Source organism: Sitophilus oryzae, unplaced genomic scaffold, assembly GCF_002938485.1.
Source record: "Sitophilus oryzae breed Bouriz unplaced genomic scaffold, Soryzae_2.0 scaffold_1499_pilon_pilon, whole genome shotgun sequence".
Lineage (NCBI taxonomy): Eukaryota > Metazoa > Arthropoda > Insecta > Coleoptera > Curculionidae > Sitophilus > Sitophilus oryzae.
In genome coordinates, this window is record NW_022146168.1 from 4,820,027 (window position 1) to 4,838,884 (window position 18,858).

Consider the following 18,858-nt stretch of genomic DNA (forward strand, 5'->3'; position numbering starts at 1 on the left):
AGGCTTTTTTAATTCAATCTAATAAAAATAAATGTATTGCTCATGCATCTGTAGATGTTAGTAATGTATAGCAATCGCTTCTTTGATTTTAAAGAACATAACATAAATAAACATAACGTACGTAAAATTTGAAAATAACCATACAGAAAGTTTGGGCTTTTTGGTTTTACCTTATTAAGTTATCAGGTAGTAATTGTTAATTTTGAAGTTTAACTTAATATAATGCCATTTTAACAGAACGTCAAAGGTTTTTTGTAGACGTATTTGTTTTAAAAAGTAAAGTGTTCTCGAATAGTTCAATTTAAATATTTTAAATAGTTTTTTTTCTTTATTCTTTATATTTCTTTCCTTCCGACGACGGAAAGAGAAAACTTTCCGAAACGTTAAGCATTTTTTTCTTTGTTAGGCAAATTTTTATAACTGTAAACACAACTTCTGACAAGCAGCGTCCGTTTAGGTTTAACGCCCAGAAGTGTTTACAAAAAATAACTATTTTATTTTGTAGATTTTTCTTGCAGTGCAGTGGCGAAATACCCATAAAGGATTTTTTTGGATAGATGAATCCGCCACATAGGTATAGACATTTTTTATCATATATTATTTGAAGTTGACTGTAACCTTCAATAACTTTTAAATTAGTCGATTAAATGAGAATTTATACCAGACCTTTTTTCAAGACCGTTCAATTTCCTACAAGAATATGTTGATTTTTACAAAACGCTGATTTGTTCCAACGCAATAAAATTCCAAAATCAAAAAAAAATGTTTCCCCTTGTTATTTAAATAGAAAATCGTAAATGACTATGAGACACTTCTTAATATTAATATTAAGAGCTCAAACTTTACCAGAATTGTTTGTTCATCATTCTGAACCATATTTTCACGGTAATAATTTTTTGGTCCACCCTAGTGTCCATATTACTTTCATAATTTAAATGTCAACCCACATTCATCAATACAATAAATCAATTTAATAATTCGTCACATAAAATAAGGTCATTGTAAAATTAGTTTTTTTGCAATATACAGTATTTCCCAGGATTGTCAAACAGGAGACATACTGTAGATGAAATATATACAAAATATTTTTATTCTAGAAATTGCGAGATAAACAGAAGCATGACTGCATCGCCAGTTATTTTATTAAGACCATTTACCTCTGGACTTTAGAAAAGAAGCCTGAAAAGTTCTGGTCTTTGCCTCTTGGGGCTGTGTTTATGTTGGTAAGTAACATTTTTTGGTTAGTTGGATAAGTTTGTACTTATAGGTGTAAAGCTCAGTGAAATAAGTAAAGTTGTTCTTTTTTAGCAAATTGGCGAACCAAAGATTTTTTTATGCATATTATAAATACTCATTACTCTGAGGCCAGTTTGTTGTAAATTATAGATTGTATAGGAGTGGGGAAACTTCACACTTCTAAGCACCGCTACCTTATAGATCTATTTTTTTCCCTCAGAAGATTGTTCTTTTTTAAATCTGTAAGTAAGAATAATTTTGTTAAAATTGTTCTTTTCTTAAAAAAAGAACAATCTTCGGATTGTCACGGTGTTTCCAGGACACTGTCTCCTCAACGAACACCTCAGTAGATTGAAGCTGAGAAACAACGACGAATGTAGATTCTATAGGGAACATTGGGAAACACCAGAAAACCTCATCACTGAGTGCGCCGATGTCAGAAATGGAGAGCTGGCCTCTGTGGAGCCGTCTCAGACACTGGCTTTTGTCAAAGCCCTGATGATGAGTTATAACTGTTAGTAATTTGGGGAACACACAATAGATCTGTAAGGTTGCGGTGATTAACCCCTCCCCTCCTAAACATTCTACATTCTACTTAAATCTGTGAAAATCTTAAATTTTTCTCGGTCCTAAGTTCTGAGAAATTCCTTCGAGTGCCTTAGGCCGGTTGGAGAATTTCCATTCCAGGTTACGGATGGAGTCTTACCAGGTTCTTGAGTTCCGCTTTAAGTGGGGTTTCACTTGGGAAGCAGAACGGTTCTGATCCAGTTAGTGGAGTGTCTGTTCCTTTTTTAGCTAGTTCGTTTGCTTTTTTATTATATTCTATCCCTTGGTGGGCGTGTATCCCCCAGGGTAGGAGGACTTTATTTTCTTTGTCAAATTTGTTTAGCTTCTCTAGGCATTCTGCTTTGACCAACTACGAGTTGATGGTTATTGAGTTGATCGCTTTTAATGCTGCTTGACGGATAAGAGGGCTATTTCTTGTGTTTTTGTTTCTCTGGAGCAATTTTAGTTACGATACGCATTGTTATCAATAGTTTATTCGCTATATATTTACAGATGTTAAAAGAATACGCGGACTGTGTTCAAAAGAAGTATATACCATATTTTTGGAATGAAAATTTAAATCTGATTGGACACGTTAACGATATCCACCTAAAAGGCCTGGGAAACCGTTTGAAAAATATTATTGACGACATTGAGAGGGGACTGGCGGCATCAGATGTTTTTGTGGTAGGCAACTATTTATGTAAGTACTTCTAATTATTATTATGACCGTATGATATATCGAAAAAAACGGCATCCAGTTGGCTTGTAAATGACAATCGATGACATACTTCATATAATTTTACATATAAAATGACAGCGATCTTCATTTCATAACCATCCCCGACGCCGTTTTTTTTGCTGTTTTGATCACATTGTATTACAGGTAGGATTACTTTAGGAACAGTATTTTATATTTCTAAATTTTAAATACACATTCTTCATTATTGTGACATCTAATTGAAAAAAAAAGATGACAACAAAGAATGAGATATGGTTAATTTATAGAAAAATCTACTTTAGTAACTTAAGGGTTGGCCCTATATAACTTATAGTTTCAAAGCCCACCTTGACGCCTTTTTTATTTTTTTGAGATGGATAATGCATTAAAAAAATTAAAGTTTTGTTACGTATTACAAGGGTATTACCAAAAATGTCCTACGTCATCGAATGTCCCATGTATTGGTATAAACTATTTTTATTTAAATGGACACCCTCTATACGATACGGAAAAAAAACGGCGTCAAAGACGACTGGAGAATTACAACCGATGATAATTTTGGCGAAGTCAAGCCCTAGACGTCATTTACTTGGCCCGTACTCTTCTTTCTTTTTTAATGGCACTTACTGTCAGTTGGTCTTAAGAAGGTTTTGTTACATTAAAAAACAGTTTATATTAAATAAAACTGGTGTTTAAGTAAATAAAGAAAATTACCTTGATAATATTGTTACGTTTTTCGTCGGTTCCGTGTGGATAGAAAGTCACAATTTATTTAAACACTATTTATTTAACACTAATTAACAAAAACAATAACGATAAAAGACTTATAGAACTATTTACAAACGATTTATAACTAAGAATTTATTTTGAATTTTAGCGCGTCAACTGCACTGGTATATTTATAACTGCCCCCTGTAGGCCACAGCCGCCGGCTTTTATACCGACAGGTAAAGAACTCTAGAATAGTCCATAGATCGTTAGGTGCGTAGAAGGTTTTCGAATGTTCTCGTATGTACTAGTCCATTCCAGTGGGACTCGATTTTTCTCGAACGAATGAATCATTACGGTGTCTATTCTTTAATGCGATGTTAAGGTCATCTGAGGGCGGGACATATAGTTAGGTTAGGTCGAGTCCACACAGGTCCCAACACTGCCCTTTCTTAGGTACATGCTCGTCCCGAGATGTATACGGTGAATGAAGGTATTTGCAAAGCTGGCCCCTGGTACATTGCGAAGTCTGGTAGAAATAGCAGTCTACAGTTTTCTCTCCCGATCTCAGCTTTGGGTTGTAGCAGCAAACGAGGATCTCGATTCCCGTAAATCTGAACAAGACTTCAATCATGTTCCGGATTGTACGCCAACTCAAACCATCGAGTCCACACGCCAGCTTCGGAATGGCTAATCGTGCAATGTTGTTGTTTAGCAGGGCTTCTCTCAGTTCAATCAGGGTCTTCCATAGATTGAGATAAGTCGGCTTACTCGGGGACCATTCCTTGGTGACCAGGTAGAAGATGTGCCTTGCTTGACCATGTGCATTGTCGGTTAGCCTCAAGACGCTTCCAACCTCTGGATCCTGTCGGCGTAGTTCTCCGACACGCCCAAACTTCTCATTGAACGTCGCAGCGATTCCTCTGGACATCCGCAAATCTCGAGCCACACAATGAGCGAGCGAATAATCAGGAGGCACGGAAAAGAGGTCTCGTTGATCTTCTTTGGTTACACCATAGCGAGCCTTCTCACTGCTGTTGTATCGGGCCATGAAATCGTCAAAGGACATCTCCGAATCAGGGGGATCAAAGCTGCAGGTTCTCACGGTCCCAGCACGATCTTCTATTTCGCCTTGGTAGGGGCTCAAACGGTTGAAATGGACTACCCTCGGTTTTCCTTTTGGCAATTTTCTGATACGGTATACGACGTCATTAATTCTATCCATGACTTCGTATGGCCCTTCCCACGAGGATTGTAGCTTCGGAGATAACCCACGACGTCTCTGCGGGTTATATAGCCACACCAACTTCCCTGGTTGGTATCCTCCATGCTCAGCTTGAATGTCGTAGTGTTCCTTCATTCGGTCACTAGCACTTTGAATATTTAGGCGGACTCTCTGATGAATGTCGTCCATCCTTTGACGTAGTGTGTGGACATAATCTTCTCCGGCGACTTCTTCTCCCGGTCGGCAACCAAATTTCAGATCACAGGGTAGGCGCACTTCCCGTCCCATAACGATGCTGGCTGGAGTTTGCCCTGTAGATTCTTGGACGGATGAACGGTAGGCCAACAGGAACAGGTGAAGAAATTTGTCCCAGTCTCTTTGGTGGTCAGAGACTACTTTGGCCAGATAACGGTTGATAGTTCTGTTCATGCGTTCAACCATCCCATCGGATTGTGGATGTAGAGCAGTCGTCCTGGTCTTGCGGATGTTCAGGACTTCACAGACGCCTTGGAACAGATTGGACTCAAAGTTTCTTCCCTGATCTGAATGAAGCTCCATGGGAACACCAAACCTGCAGATCCATTCTTTAACAAGGGCATCAGCAATCGTGGACGCTTCTTGATTTGGCAACGCGTAGGCCTCGACCCATTTGCGGAGTAATCCATTACTACCACAATATATTTGTTGACATCGTTCGACTCTGGGAAAGGACCAACCACGTCGATCGCTATTCGTTCGAAGGGACTGCCTACATTGTACTGGCGCATTGGGGCTTTACCGCGCTTTTGTGGTCCATTGATGGCGGCGCAAACGTCACATTTCTTGCACCATTTCCTCACATCTCCTTTGCAGTTCACCCAATAGAACCGTTCCCGCAGCTTGCAAGTGTCTTGGTAACACCGAGATGTCCACCGCTGGTTCCATTGTGAACTTCCTCCAAGACTTCCGGGATCCTCTTCTTTGGAATGACGATCTGCCTTCTCTCTTCTTGTCCCTCCGGTCTCTCGATCACACGGCGAAGTAGTCCGTTATCTATTACCAAGGAATTCCACTGAGCCCAGTACGACTTTACGTTCGGCGAATATCTGCAAACTTCTTCCCACGTTGGTCTTAGGTCTGCATTTTTCTAGTTAATTACTAAACCTAATTCTGGGTCACTGGTTTGGTCATTTGCAAGATCTTCGGGTTGCCAAGTATCATTAACCACAGTTGTTCTTACGAGTTTCGCTTCTTTCTCTTCTGCTCGGGAACAATGCTTACAGTCCTTATCGCAAGGTCTTCTGGAAAGTGCGCCGGCATTTCGATGGATTGCCCCAGCTCGATGTTCTGTGTCGAAGTCAAATTCTTGTAATCGTTCGATCCATCTAGCTACCTGCCCTTCAGGATTCTTAAACTGCAACAGCCATTTCAAAGCAGCATGGTCTGTTCTTAACAAGAACTTTCTTCCATAGAGATACTTGTAGAAGTGTTCCACTGCTTTAACTACGGCTAGTAATTCTCGTCTGGTCACGCAGTAGTTCCTTTCCAGTTTTGACAAGGTCTTACTAAAATAACCAATTACTTTTTCTTGACCATCCTGGATTTGAGACAGAACAGCGCCTAATCCAACATTGCCAGCGTCGGTATCCAATATAAAGTTTCCGTTGCCAAGGGGGTAGCTAAGTATGGGCGCACTAGTCAGGGCCTTCTTCAATGTTCGGAATGCCTCGTCAGAATCTGAGTCCCAAGAGAACGCCTCTCGCCTTCGGTAAGTCTGGTCAATGGTTTGCGATGGTGGCGAAACCCTGTACATAGCGTCGATAGTATGTGCATAGTCCCAAAATGCTTCGTAGTTCATGTTTATCTTTAGGTATCGGCCACTCTTCCACTGTCTTGGTCTTCTGTGGATCTACCGCAACTCCTTGGGAGGGAGACTACATGGCCCAAGTAGTGTACCTTTCTTGACACAGATGACATTTCTTGGGGCTAAGTTTCAAACCAGAACTCCCTAGTCGCTTGAAAACGTCTTCCAAATTCTTCAGATGATGGTCAAAGGATTTCCCAACCACTATGATGTCATCCAGGTACACTAAACAGGTAGTCCAGGATAGTCCCTTTAACACAGACTCCATTAGTCTCTCAAAGGTAGCTGGCGCGTTGCACAATCCAAAAGGCATGACGGTAAATTGCCACAGTCCGGAGCCCACCGAGAACGCTGTCTTTTCTCTGTCTTTCGGCGCCAAGTCGACTTGCCAATATCCACTCTTCAGATCTAACGTAGAGAATATCGTTGACCCCGGCAGTGTGTCTAGAGTATCGTCTATCCTCGGCAGGGGATAGCTATCCTTCTTGGTAACATTATTGAGCTGCCGATAATCAACACAGAACCTGGTGGTACCGTCTTTCTTCTTTACTAGTACTACCGGCGATGTCCACGGGCTGTTAGATGGTTCGATGACACCCTCTTCTTTCATTTCTCGAAGGATTTTGTCAGCTTCTTCACGTTTGGCGAGCGGAAGTCTTCTCGGATTTTGTTTGATTGGTCGTGCTTCTCCGGTATCAATTTTATGTTGTACTAAATTGGTACGACCTCTGTGTCCTGCTTCTCCTTTATCAAACACATCTTGATACTTGATTATCAGGTTTCCCAATTTTCTACTATTTTCGGGAGATAATCCCTTAACGTTTACTAACTCCTTCACCATTTTGTCCGGAATTTTTGAAGTCGAAACTTTGGAGGCTTCCACGCTTCGAATGACTGAGGAGACCGAACAACAGTACCCTAACAGGGTTCCCTTCTTCAAGGATACAGAATAATAATTCGTATTCATTACTCTCACCGGTACAGTTTTCTTCGCTCGTAGCAGGGCTTTTCCAACAGCGATCCCTCGTCCTATTTCGCTGTCATGGTTCCTTGGCTCCAACAGAATAATACTCCCATTATTCATTTTACCTTCCAGGCAACCATCCAAAAATACCTCACAGCGCTCAGGGATCGAAACATCTTCTGCTACTACCACGCGAAGCGTCTCCTCACATTTTCGATGTAGAACCACTTATTCCTCATTTATTTTCAAAATTCCCTCTTTGAAGTTTAGGTCAAAACCTTTAGTGGTCATGATGTTCATTCCGAGAATAAGTTCATCTTCGATATCTGCTACTAACACTGGATGTTCAAAACTGGTGCTCCCAATAACAAAATTAAGATTTACTTCTCCATGGACAGCAGCGGAGCCCCCCGTAGCAGTACGTAGTCGCCATTGTGTTGTTTTAACTTCTTCGATGTTTTAGGAATGTCGGTCTGATGATAGTTTTCGTCGCACCTGTATCCAACAGCATGGTCCGGAACTCTCCATCAACAAAACCATCCACAAAATGCTGTTGAATTTGTGTTTTAGCGAGGCGACTTGAGCAGTTTTCGTTGGGGCATGTTGGGTACAGGTCGACGTGTGCCCCTTCATTTCGACCCTTAGTAGTTTTCCGACCTCGACGAAGCCGGTTCTTCGTTCTTCTCCTTACAACGGCTTCGCACGTGACCCACCTGTCCGCAGTTCCAGCAACGAATCGGTCCCTTCTTGCCCATGTACTGGTCCATTACCTTCCTGACAATCCCTTCCACGGATTCGTCGGAACATTCGTCGATGGCCCGTACTCTTCCTAAAGACCGCGAACTTTGTTTCGCGGCCTCAAATTCTAGGGCACGTGCTAAAGCATCCACCAAGTGCGTTGGGTGGGCTAGGAGAAGTGCTTGTCTTGTCTCGTTGTCACGTAAGCCGTCGGAGAATGCCTGTACTGCCAACCGCTCCATAACATTCTCGGGCGTAGCCGGGTACGCAAGGCGAACGAGGCGGACCACGTCGGCTTCAAACTCCTGCAGAGACTCATTTGCCTTTTGAATGCGATTTTTTAGCTGGGAATGATAGACATATTCCAAATGAGCTTGGCCGTACCTCATTTCTAAATGTCGTACCAATTGCTGATAATCTCCCTGTTCCGATGGTGACAGTGTCTGCAGGATATCAGTCGCATCTCCCCGCAGTGCGATAGTCAAAGCGGTAGCTTTTTCAGCGATTGTCCAGCCGTTTGCTCTCGCAGCGGCTTCAAATTGGCAAAAGTAGTTGGCCCAAGCGGTTTTTCCGTCAAACTGTGGAGGTTTCATAACTGATTTTGAGGTATACCTATTTTCGACTAGTTTCGGTCCCTCCGATGTTTCTTGACATTTTGGTGAATTTGACTTGGTTATTTCTTCCCGTAAAATTTCGATTTTTCTGTTTACATCGTCCTCAATTTGTGTTATTTTGTCTTGTAGTTCCGTAGAATTCTCTATAATCTTATTGTTTAAACTTTCTTCTAAATTAATTATTTTATTATTAAAGCTGGCCTGTATATCTTTAGAATTTTCTATGATCATATCTTCTAATTTTTGGGAATTTTCTGTGATTTTATCTTCTAATTTTTGGGAATTCTCACTGATTTTATTATTTAAACAATTCAAATTGTCGTTTAAGTTTTGTAAGGACGAGTCAAGGTCACCTTCCAGCTCAAAGCAAAATGTGTCAGGATCCTCACCTTCCTCAATCAAAACGTCTCTCAGTCTGGCTTGTAAAATGCTTTTCTTTCCATCTGTTTCGCATTCCCTCTCTTCCAATACGCATTTTAATTCCGACACTTTCAAGTCTTTCAACAATTTTTTCGGAGCCATTGTCTGTCTTTTTATTTTCCTAGTCTATCACACACGCCACACTTGACACCAATTGTTTCGTTTTTCGTCGGTTCCGTGTGGATAGAAAGTCACAATTTATTTAAACACTATTTATTTAACACTAATTAACAAAAACAATAACGATAAAAGACTTATAGAACTATTTACAAACGATTTATAACTAAGAATTTATTTTGAATTTTAGCGCGTCAACTGCACAGGTATATTTATAACTGCCCTCTCTAGGCCACAGCCGCCGGCTTTTATACCTACAGTTAAAGTTTACTAGAATAGTCCATAGATCGTTAGGTGCATAGAGAAGGTTTTCGAATGTTCTCGTATGTAGTAGTCCATTCCAGTGGGACTCGATTTTTCTCGAACGAATGAATCATTACGGTGTCTATTCTTTAATGCGATGTTAAGGTCATCTGAGGGCGGGACATACAGTTAGGTTAGGTCGAGTCCACACGGGTCCGCAACAATATCGAAACATACAGTGTGTCAATTTTAAAACTTCCCACCCTTAATCTTCTTGCAGTTAAAAATATGAAAAATTGGAAAGACACGTCAATTTTATTTGTAAGCGGGGCGCTTAAAATGAATAATTTTGGCCTGTTTATTTCAACCCCTTAGGAGGGCTAATAAATGGGAATGGGGGTCAAGTGGCACATCGTTTTAAAGGGCGTTTAATTCTCTTTTCAATGGTATCCTACTTTATTGTTTTTATCTAGAGGTTTCCGAATAATCGCTTTTCAAAGGTGCAGAAACAATTAAACGTGCCAGATTTTGGTTTTCAGGTTAGTGTTTACACAAAAGTTACTGCAATGGATCTCCTTGTAGTACAAATGATTAGAAGATTAGGTTACACCACTTACGCCCTATCTTATAAGTTGTTCAAAATGTTGTCCATTTTCCCGTAAACAGTAATAAAGTCTGTTTTCAAACACCTCCCTAACATTTCGGAAAATTTCACCGGGAATTAACTGGCATTCTGCTGTAATTCGCCTTTTAAGATCATCAATATCAGTAGATTGTGTTGGATTTAAGATGTCCCCCCGTTTTTTGTAACGGAACACCCTATATATTAATTGATTTTCGGATTCTGGGAGAAAAATAAAGGTGAGTTTTATAAGTTTATGACTAAAATGTATGGTTTTTGACATATTTAACATTTTCTAGAAATAAAGAACAATTATTTTTAAATTACAATACAAAAGCTACCTAGATTGGAATTTACCCGGTATAGCCTGATGTGTAGTTAAATTAACTATTGTACTTTAAATCAAATTACAACTTGATCCAAAAAGTTATACAGGGTGAGACAAAATTAATATTGTATATATAACTTTTAAAAGCATGTTACTCTTTTATTTTAAATGGAACACCCAGTATATTGTTACGATATTCAATGGAGAATTCATGTCTCTTTAAAATACCATTAAGGTTGCCTACCCCTCAAACAAAGATTTTCCTAGATATTTTCATTTACATGATTTGATCTGAGTAGATATTTAATATTTGATCAAATCTAGGTGGTTGTGATATATATTGAAGTAACGTCAGTGATGTTACTTCAACATAGATGTCTAATTAGTGCAATTTTAACAACTAGTTATCATTTTGTGTCAGCTAAAACAAAAAAAAAATTCTCAGAAATTTGCCGAAAATGCAAACTTATCCTGCATCAGAGAGAATTGATATGATTCTATTACTTGGTGAATGAAGTGTGCATTCACCAATTAATATAATACTTAAATACTCCTGATTTTATCTAGTCTGGGTTTTTTTATGACAGTGTTTTCAACACTCGACCAACTATTATCGACAACATGAGGGAAATGATTGTAGCTGCTTTTCGAGGTAGAACTCCACATATGCCTTTTAAAATGAAAAGAAAATCATTTTATGCAGTTAACAGTAAAGGAAGGATTTTGAGCATTTGATGTCATCTAGCTAATTTTTGTCACAAAATTATAGGTTTATATCTAGTTTTAATTCTGTAATAATTAAAATATGTTTTAAACGTTTATCTTTTTATTACCGCTGAGTATTTTACTCTACAATCTTTAATTTTTGTTAAATTCGCAAAACGTATATCACACAGCCACCTAGATTTTTTCAAATAAAAAAGATCTAATGACGCAAAATCATAAAAATTAAAATATCTAGGAAAGTCTTTGTGTGAGGGGTAGGCAACCTTAATAATATTTTAAAGATATAGGTACAAATTCCCCATTAAAAACTGGAAAAAGTATACTACTGACTGTCCCATTTAAAATAAAGAAGTAACCTGCGTTTAAAAGTGACTAATATTCCATATTAATTTTGTCTCGTCCGGTATAACTTTTCGGGTCATATTTTAATTTGGTTTAACATACAATGGTTACTGTAATTAAATATCAGGTTATACAAGGTCAACTAATATTTAGGTAGCTGTTATCGAAATTTAAAATTTACTCTTCATTTTCACAAAATGTGAAATATGTCGAAATCCTTAGAGTTTAGGTATATGTTTCTTCAATAAAACTCACCTTTATTTTTTTCCTAGAATCCGAAAATCAATTAATATATAGGGTGTTCCATTAGAAAAAACACAACTTTGATGTGTAACTTCTTTTGGGGACACCCTGTATAATTCTATATATTTTTATAAAATGCTTTCAGTTAACCTATATATGCTGCCAAAATTTCATTTCGATATAGACTACCGTTCTCCTTGGAGCTTCCGCGGCGTATGAGAGGCGCCACCCTGTATATAAATTTTTTATTGAAGCAGATAGATTATTAAGAAATGGTGTAACTAGAAGTGGATTTTATGTACTTCATTTTAAATAGTTTGTTCAAATATCACAAAATCCACAAATACATATAAAGTACTTGGCTTATAACGTTATTATATTCTCTTGTAATCGGTATAGGGATTATTTACAAAACTGATGTATTATTATCTCTACTTTATCATACGAAACCGCGGTGTTTTACCAATTTACTTACGCCGTTGAATAATGTCAGAAAGGCTGGGACTTATATTTATATTTCAGTTTGTTTCTGTGTTTCAAGTAAAATTCTACTCTGCAAAGGTAATTATTTTTACTCGTAAAAACACTATTTTTAGATAAAAAATATTTCTACAAATTCCTATCAATTTTTGTTTAATATTTTATTGATATTATGTTTCGTTTAGTAAAAGTTTTTTTTCTTTTTTATCGAAAATCCATTTATTTTTTCAAAAATACAATTTTTCCAAAAAGAAAACTCATGGGCGTGCCTATGAGGTCGAAGTATTCCAGCCCTAAAATATTTGCACTTATTTAAGACTACCACTCTATACAGGGTGGTTCGAACTGTATTCCGGAAACTTGGGCAGCATATTCTGCAGATAAAAATAAGTAAAAAAGTTCGTATAAATGTATGTCCTAAAATGCTTAGTTTCGGAGATACAGGGTGTAGAAGTTTCATTTTTATTTTTGATTTTTTCCTAATAATTTATGAAGTAACATTAATATCTGGATGAAAATTGGTGTCCGGAAGTTTTTTCACATGAGAAATTTGATTTTGATGTCAATATGACGCCTATTTGTAGGGGGCGCCACCTACATATTTTTTTACTGGTTTGAAGTGTAATAACTTTTCGTCCGTACCTGTATAAAATTACTGAGTAAAAAAATATACATTTACGACATCTTTTACGTAAAAAAGGTCACTTGGTAAAAATCGCTACGAGTTATGGTTCTCGAGATATTTGGAATCGAAATTATGAGTACCTGTCATCATTGACATAAATTAAACATGTTGACTAAATAGTTATTAGATTGAAATCATAAATTTGAAATGTTTTTGTGCCAAAAGTTTAACATTTTAAGAAACTGTTTTATCATCATTTTTTCGCAGAAAAATTTATGATCAATTTAAAAAAAATAAAAATTCCCGAAATGTATTATTTCAGTCAAAGAACTAACTACTCAACGTGTTTATTTTTTATGAATAATGACATGAATTGACTATTTCCATTCTAGATATCTTGAGAACGGTTGCTCGTAGCGATTTTTACCAAGAGACATTTTTTACGTAAAAAATCACGGAAATGAATATTTTTTCACTCAGTAGTTTTATACAGGTACGGACGAAAAGTTATTACTCTTCAAAACAGTTAAAACACATGTAGGTGGCGCCCTCTACAAAGAGAAATTTCTCATGTCAAAAAATTCCCAGACACCAATTTTCATCCAAACGTTGACGTTACTTCAGAAATTATCTGGAAAAATCGAAATAAAGATGAAACTTCTACACCCTGTATCTCCGAAACTAAGCATTTTAGAACATACAACATTTATACGAACTTTTTTACTTATTTTTATCTGCAAAATATGCTGCCGAAGTTTCCGTAATACAATTCGGACCACCCTGTACGGAGGCTCCAAGGAGAACGACAGTTTGTATTGGAAAGAAATTTTGTGAGCATATGTAGGTTCATTCAGAGTACTTTTTAAAAATATAAAGAGTTCTACAGGGTGTCCCCAAAAAAAAGTTACAAATCAAAGTTGTGTTTTTTGTAATGGAACACCCTATATATTAATTGATTTTCGGATTCTAGGAGAAAAATAAAGGTGAGTTTTATTAAAGAAGTATATACCTAAAATCTAAGGACTTTGACATATTTTACATTTTGTGAAAATGAAGAGTAAATTTTAAATTTCGATAACAGCTACCTAAGCTTTAGTTGACCTTGTATAGCCTAATATTTAATTACAGTAACCATTGTATTTTAAACCAAATTGAAATTTGACCCGAAAAGTTATACAGGGTGAGACAAAATTAATATGGAACATTAGTCACTTTTAAAAGCAAGTTGCTCCTTTATTTTAAATGGAACACCCAGTATATTATTCCGGTATTCAATGGAGAAATTTGTTTTAACATACAATGGTTACTGTAATTAAATATCAGGCTATACAAGGTCAACTAAAATTTAAGTAGCTGTTATCGAAATTTATAATTTACTCTTCATTTTCACAAAATGTGAAATATGTCAAAGTCAATAGATTTTAGGTATATACTTCTTTAATAAAACTCACCTTTATTTTTCACATAGAATCCGAAAATCAATTAATATATAGGGTGTTCCATTACAAAAAACACAACTTTGATATGTAACTTTTTTGGGGGACACCCTGTAGAACTCTCTATATTTTTAAAAAGTGCTCTGACTTAACCTACATATGCTTACAAAATTTCATTTCAATACAAATTGTCGTTCTCCTTGGAGCCTCCGCGGCGTATGAGAGGCGCCACCCTGTATACCAGGTGCTTCTCAAAAGTTTCTCACCCCTATAACATTTTTATTTTTTCAGATAAAAAACCGATATTTGGTATGTTAGTATATGACATACATTAGTATTGATTGACGTATTCAATTATTTTCGGTCACTTTTCCTGTTTCGCCGGAAATTACTACACTACTACTTTTGATTTTTAAATGACACGACCCTTGGTATTTTTTTACATCATTTGATATAAAGTGACATTCTGAATAGAATGACATAGCAAATGTCAACTTTTGGCATTTTCAATTAAAAAAAAACAGCATTTTAAATTTTAATTTAGAGTGCCATGACCATAACATGTAACGACAATTTAATTCGAAATACCAAGTCTGTGGTAACAAATTATTCGAAAAAAATACTTTTTACCAAAGACGTTAAAAAGGTATGATTAAAAATACAATTTGGGCATCTTTTAACCGACCAGGACAAGACACGAAAAACATTAGACGATCAAATATATTTTTCCAAGGCTCCTTGATTAAAAAATTAGTGTTTTTAACACAGCCATGGCACTCTAGATTGAAATTTTAAACACGATTTTTTTAAGGTTGAATGTCAGAAAATGACTAATAGTAATATAATTAAGTGTCATTTTCTATTAAATAAAGTTAAAAATAGCGAGGGTGCTATTTAAAAATCAAAAGTTGTAGTTGTAGTTATTTCCGGTAAAACAGGAAATGACCGAAAATAATTGAATAAGTCAATTAATCCTAATTTATGTCACATACTAACATACCCAATGACTAAAGAATCCAAGGACAAATAACACCCGAGAGCAAATTGTGCCGGTGTCACCAAACAGTGCCGTGGCACATATTTTTCTTAACTTAGCTGTTTGAAGCAATATTTATATTTTTTGATAATTGTTTTGACTACGCCTATGGTATATCAAACTAATTAATTACGAAGAAAACGTATTAAAATGTTAACGAAAGGTACAAAACTAGTATCGCCGTATAGCACATATCAAGTTAATATAGATGTTAATTGAAATTGAAGAATAATTAACGAATTCAATAAGAAAACGCTAAAAAGTTGAAGTGGACTGTTTATTTACCTATGAAAGGTAACTCCTGGCTCTTTCTTATCGCTGCTGCTTTTACACTTGAAAGCTGAACAACTAATCACCATTGTAATAAAGTTTATACAAAGTTTACTACTCACAAACTATTAAAAATCGTTAAAATTGTCGCTGGTGACCAAATGATGACTCATTGTTTGCCACTAAAAAAAAGGTCTCTAAGGACTCGAACACACTGATGACCAGGTCGCACCGACCAGGCCGCTGCTACCTCTAAAACCATTAAATCAAATGATATAGCGCAAACTAACGTCCTGGCCGTCCGTTGGTCGTTGCGACCAGTAGACTGCACTAAAATATTATTTTCTGCCGCTTGTTGCCGGTTTTCTTCCAAATTAATAATTTTCCAGATGAAATTCCTCCAATTTATCGCACAATATTTTATTTTCTATAAGATATAGTGTTTTAGTGTAGTTTTTGCGCACGTGTAGAAAATCCAAAGAAATAGTATACAAACTGGATCAAAGAGAAACTTAAATCTTGTCCTTTTTTTATCAAGGGTCGATTCTATTAAAAATTCAAAACATTTTTATATGACATACTCTATTTATGGTTGGTATGATAGCTGTTATTATACCTTCGAGTTTCGAGGTTAAAAAATAAAAAAAAATCATATTTAAAGTTTTTCTACAACCACTTGTTTTTTTATTAAATTAGTTTTTTAGTTGTATTGTAGTCATGTACAAGGAGGACAACTGTATTTTAAATATTATATTTAATTTAACGTTTTTCAAAGAGGGTCCGTTAGACTATATTTCTACTACGTACATTATTTTTTAAAAAAATAAGAGTAAAAGTAACTTAAACATTCATAAAAATAGAAGTATTTACTGTTGTAGATTCTCAGTAACAATAAAAAAGAAGAATTTATATTGTAAACATTGAAATAACTGGAAGCTAAATTTTCTACCTGCTTATATTCAGAGCCAGTGTCTGACGACTTTTTTTTACGATGGCCCTAATATGTTTACTTCTAAAGTCGATAAGACCAACAGTAGAAGTCCATATCAGTAGAAAAAAGAAACAGAAAATCTCCCTTTTTGTCGGTCGCGGGTACGAAATGCTTTTTGTTCCGCCACTTTGTTCTGCTTGTTCATGCGCGCTCGGTTTGTTCGGGCTAAAATGCTAAAGTCTGGACGCACCTTTAGAAACTATACTATTTTTGTCCTTTAAAAAATGCTAAAAAGCTCACGAGTTACATGTCGACACATATTAAATTACCTAGACGTAGGATGTAGAATATTCTATTATGAAATGACTGATAGAATAGAAGGTATCGCGGATTTGAAAAATATGGAAATAACGACGTTATCGTGTAGTCGGGGTTGGAGATTTTACTTACTCCATACCACACCAGTTAAGTATTTATTAACGAAAAATCCAAGAATATTTTAAATGCATTATTTAATATTAGAACATTTAATAAGCTCATGAATAGCAACTTCGCTTTTTAGTTAACTTGGATATTTTAACATTTCTGAAACTTAATTCTTTCTGAAACAATATTTTCTAATTGGCAAAACGTAAAAAATAGTTAGATCTGACAACTCTGTTGAAACTGGTCGTTCATCTGGCCACAGCTATAAACGCAACGCATCCGGCCAGCCGACGGACAGGTCGTTGCGACCTGGTCATCAATGAGTTAGAGCCCTAAGGTTCTGCCCCACAAATTCTGCTGCAGCCCGTATAGGGGCGTTACATGTGTTATATTCTTTAGTCATTAAACATACCAAATCTCGTATTTTTATCTGAAAAAATAAAAAATTAATAATATAATAAAAGACTCATCTTGCACAGTGATAGGCCATGGGTAAATATCCAGTGGGTATAATAAATAAATTTGGGTATATACCTGATATATACCCAGAAAATATAGGGTATATAACCATTGAGAGAATATTTCGTCTGGAAACCCCCATGTAAAATTCGATTATTTACCGAACCTAAATTGAACTGTCTGCGTTGCACTGTATTTAGTTTTTTAATATACCATATGATCGAATAAAAACGGCGTCAGCGATGGCTATGAAATGACAATCGATGACATTTCCAATATAAATTTACATATAAAATTACAGCGATCTTCATTTCATAGCCATCGCTGACGCTGTTTTTATAAATACCGTATGATCGAATAAAAACGGCGTCAGCGATGGCTATGAAATGACAATCAATGACATTTCCCCTATAAATTTACCATATACATATAAAATTTCAGCGATCTTCATTTCATAGCCATCGCTGACGCCGTTTTTATTCGATCATACGGTATTTATAGTATATTTTTCGTAGTAAATCCAGAGGATATTGAGCTACTGAAGAAAGAGGTGACCTTGAGCAAGAAACTCGTTTCCACTGTCTCATGCACTGACGCCACTGACTCTTCGGTACCTCTCATCAAGTTAGGCTATCCAAAATCAGACGTAGAAAAAACAAAAGAGGACATAGCTTTTCTTGAAAGATCAAAGGAAGAACGAGATCAAGTAATGGCCCAACTATATCAAAATAGCGATATTTTGGTAAGAGTGGAAACGAAATTAGACGATCTGATTACGAAGGTGAATCAAGTTTGCGAAGATAATAAGGAGATTAAAAAGAGATTGTCTGTTTTAGAAGAAAAGATCGAGAACTCGCAAACTAAAGGAGAGGGTGTGAACAATTTGAACAGCATCGACGCTCTGTTGAGTATTCGAAATATCGAGAATACTGGTCCTGCCCGTGATTATAATCTTTTACATTAAATTTTTTATTCTATGTTTGTGCAGTGTTAACATTTTATTTTGTCCCACTTTTAATAGGCAATATGACTTTATTTGTTTTTGGAGATAGAACATTAGTTAAAAACAAAATATAATCTGTCAAATGTCACAGTTTTTAATATAAACCTTTTTTTAATAGAGGTAAATAGAGGTTATCTATAAATTTTACATACGAAATAATATATGGAAATCGCAAAATAATTTCCGATGCACGTGATCAACTTTGAGTGACAAGCGATGGCGACAGCGCTGCCAGATTGTGATGGATTTATGAGATGAATCTTAATTTAGAATTGACAAACAATATATTTATTATATCATTTTTTAAAGAGTTTTACGTTTTATTTTTAATTTAATAACTAATATTTTAGTAATTAATTGATTTATTTGTTTTATAACTTATTTTACTTATTACTTATTGGCAAAAACTAGTCCATTATGAAGGTTATTCTAAGCGTTATTTGGGTGATTTATTTATTGATGTACATCTTACAACGCCATAAGTGGTAATAACAAGTAAGAGGGTGCTATTAATGCACAAACTAATAATCACAAAATCTAATAAAAACTAACTTTG

At 36.1% G+C, this 18,858-nt stretch overlaps 1 protein-coding gene across 5 annotated transcripts in view; it reads left to right on the forward strand.

Annotated features, from left to right (window-relative positions):
• Nucleotides 1-18,566, forward strand: part of LOC115877880 (cyclic GMP-AMP synthase-like) — a 139,906-nt gene extending 121,340 nt beyond the window's left edge. For 4 of the 5 annotated variants that reach the window (XM_030894230.1, XM_030894234.1, XM_030894231.1 and 1 more), the window contains 3 exons: nucleotides 1,098-1,223; nucleotides 2,296-2,485; nucleotides 17,815-18,566. In XM_030894230.1, coding sequence (XP_030750090.1) covers nucleotides 1,098-1,223; nucleotides 2,296-2,485; nucleotides 17,815-18,263 — 765 coding nt within the window. In that variant the 3' untranslated portion in view covers nucleotides 18,264-18,566. The remainder of the gene's footprint in view (nucleotides 1-1,097; nucleotides 1,224-2,295; nucleotides 2,486-17,814) is intronic. The other variant, XM_030894233.1, reaches the window with a different exon arrangement.
• The last annotated feature ends 292 nt before the right edge of the window (nucleotides 18,567-18,858 follow it).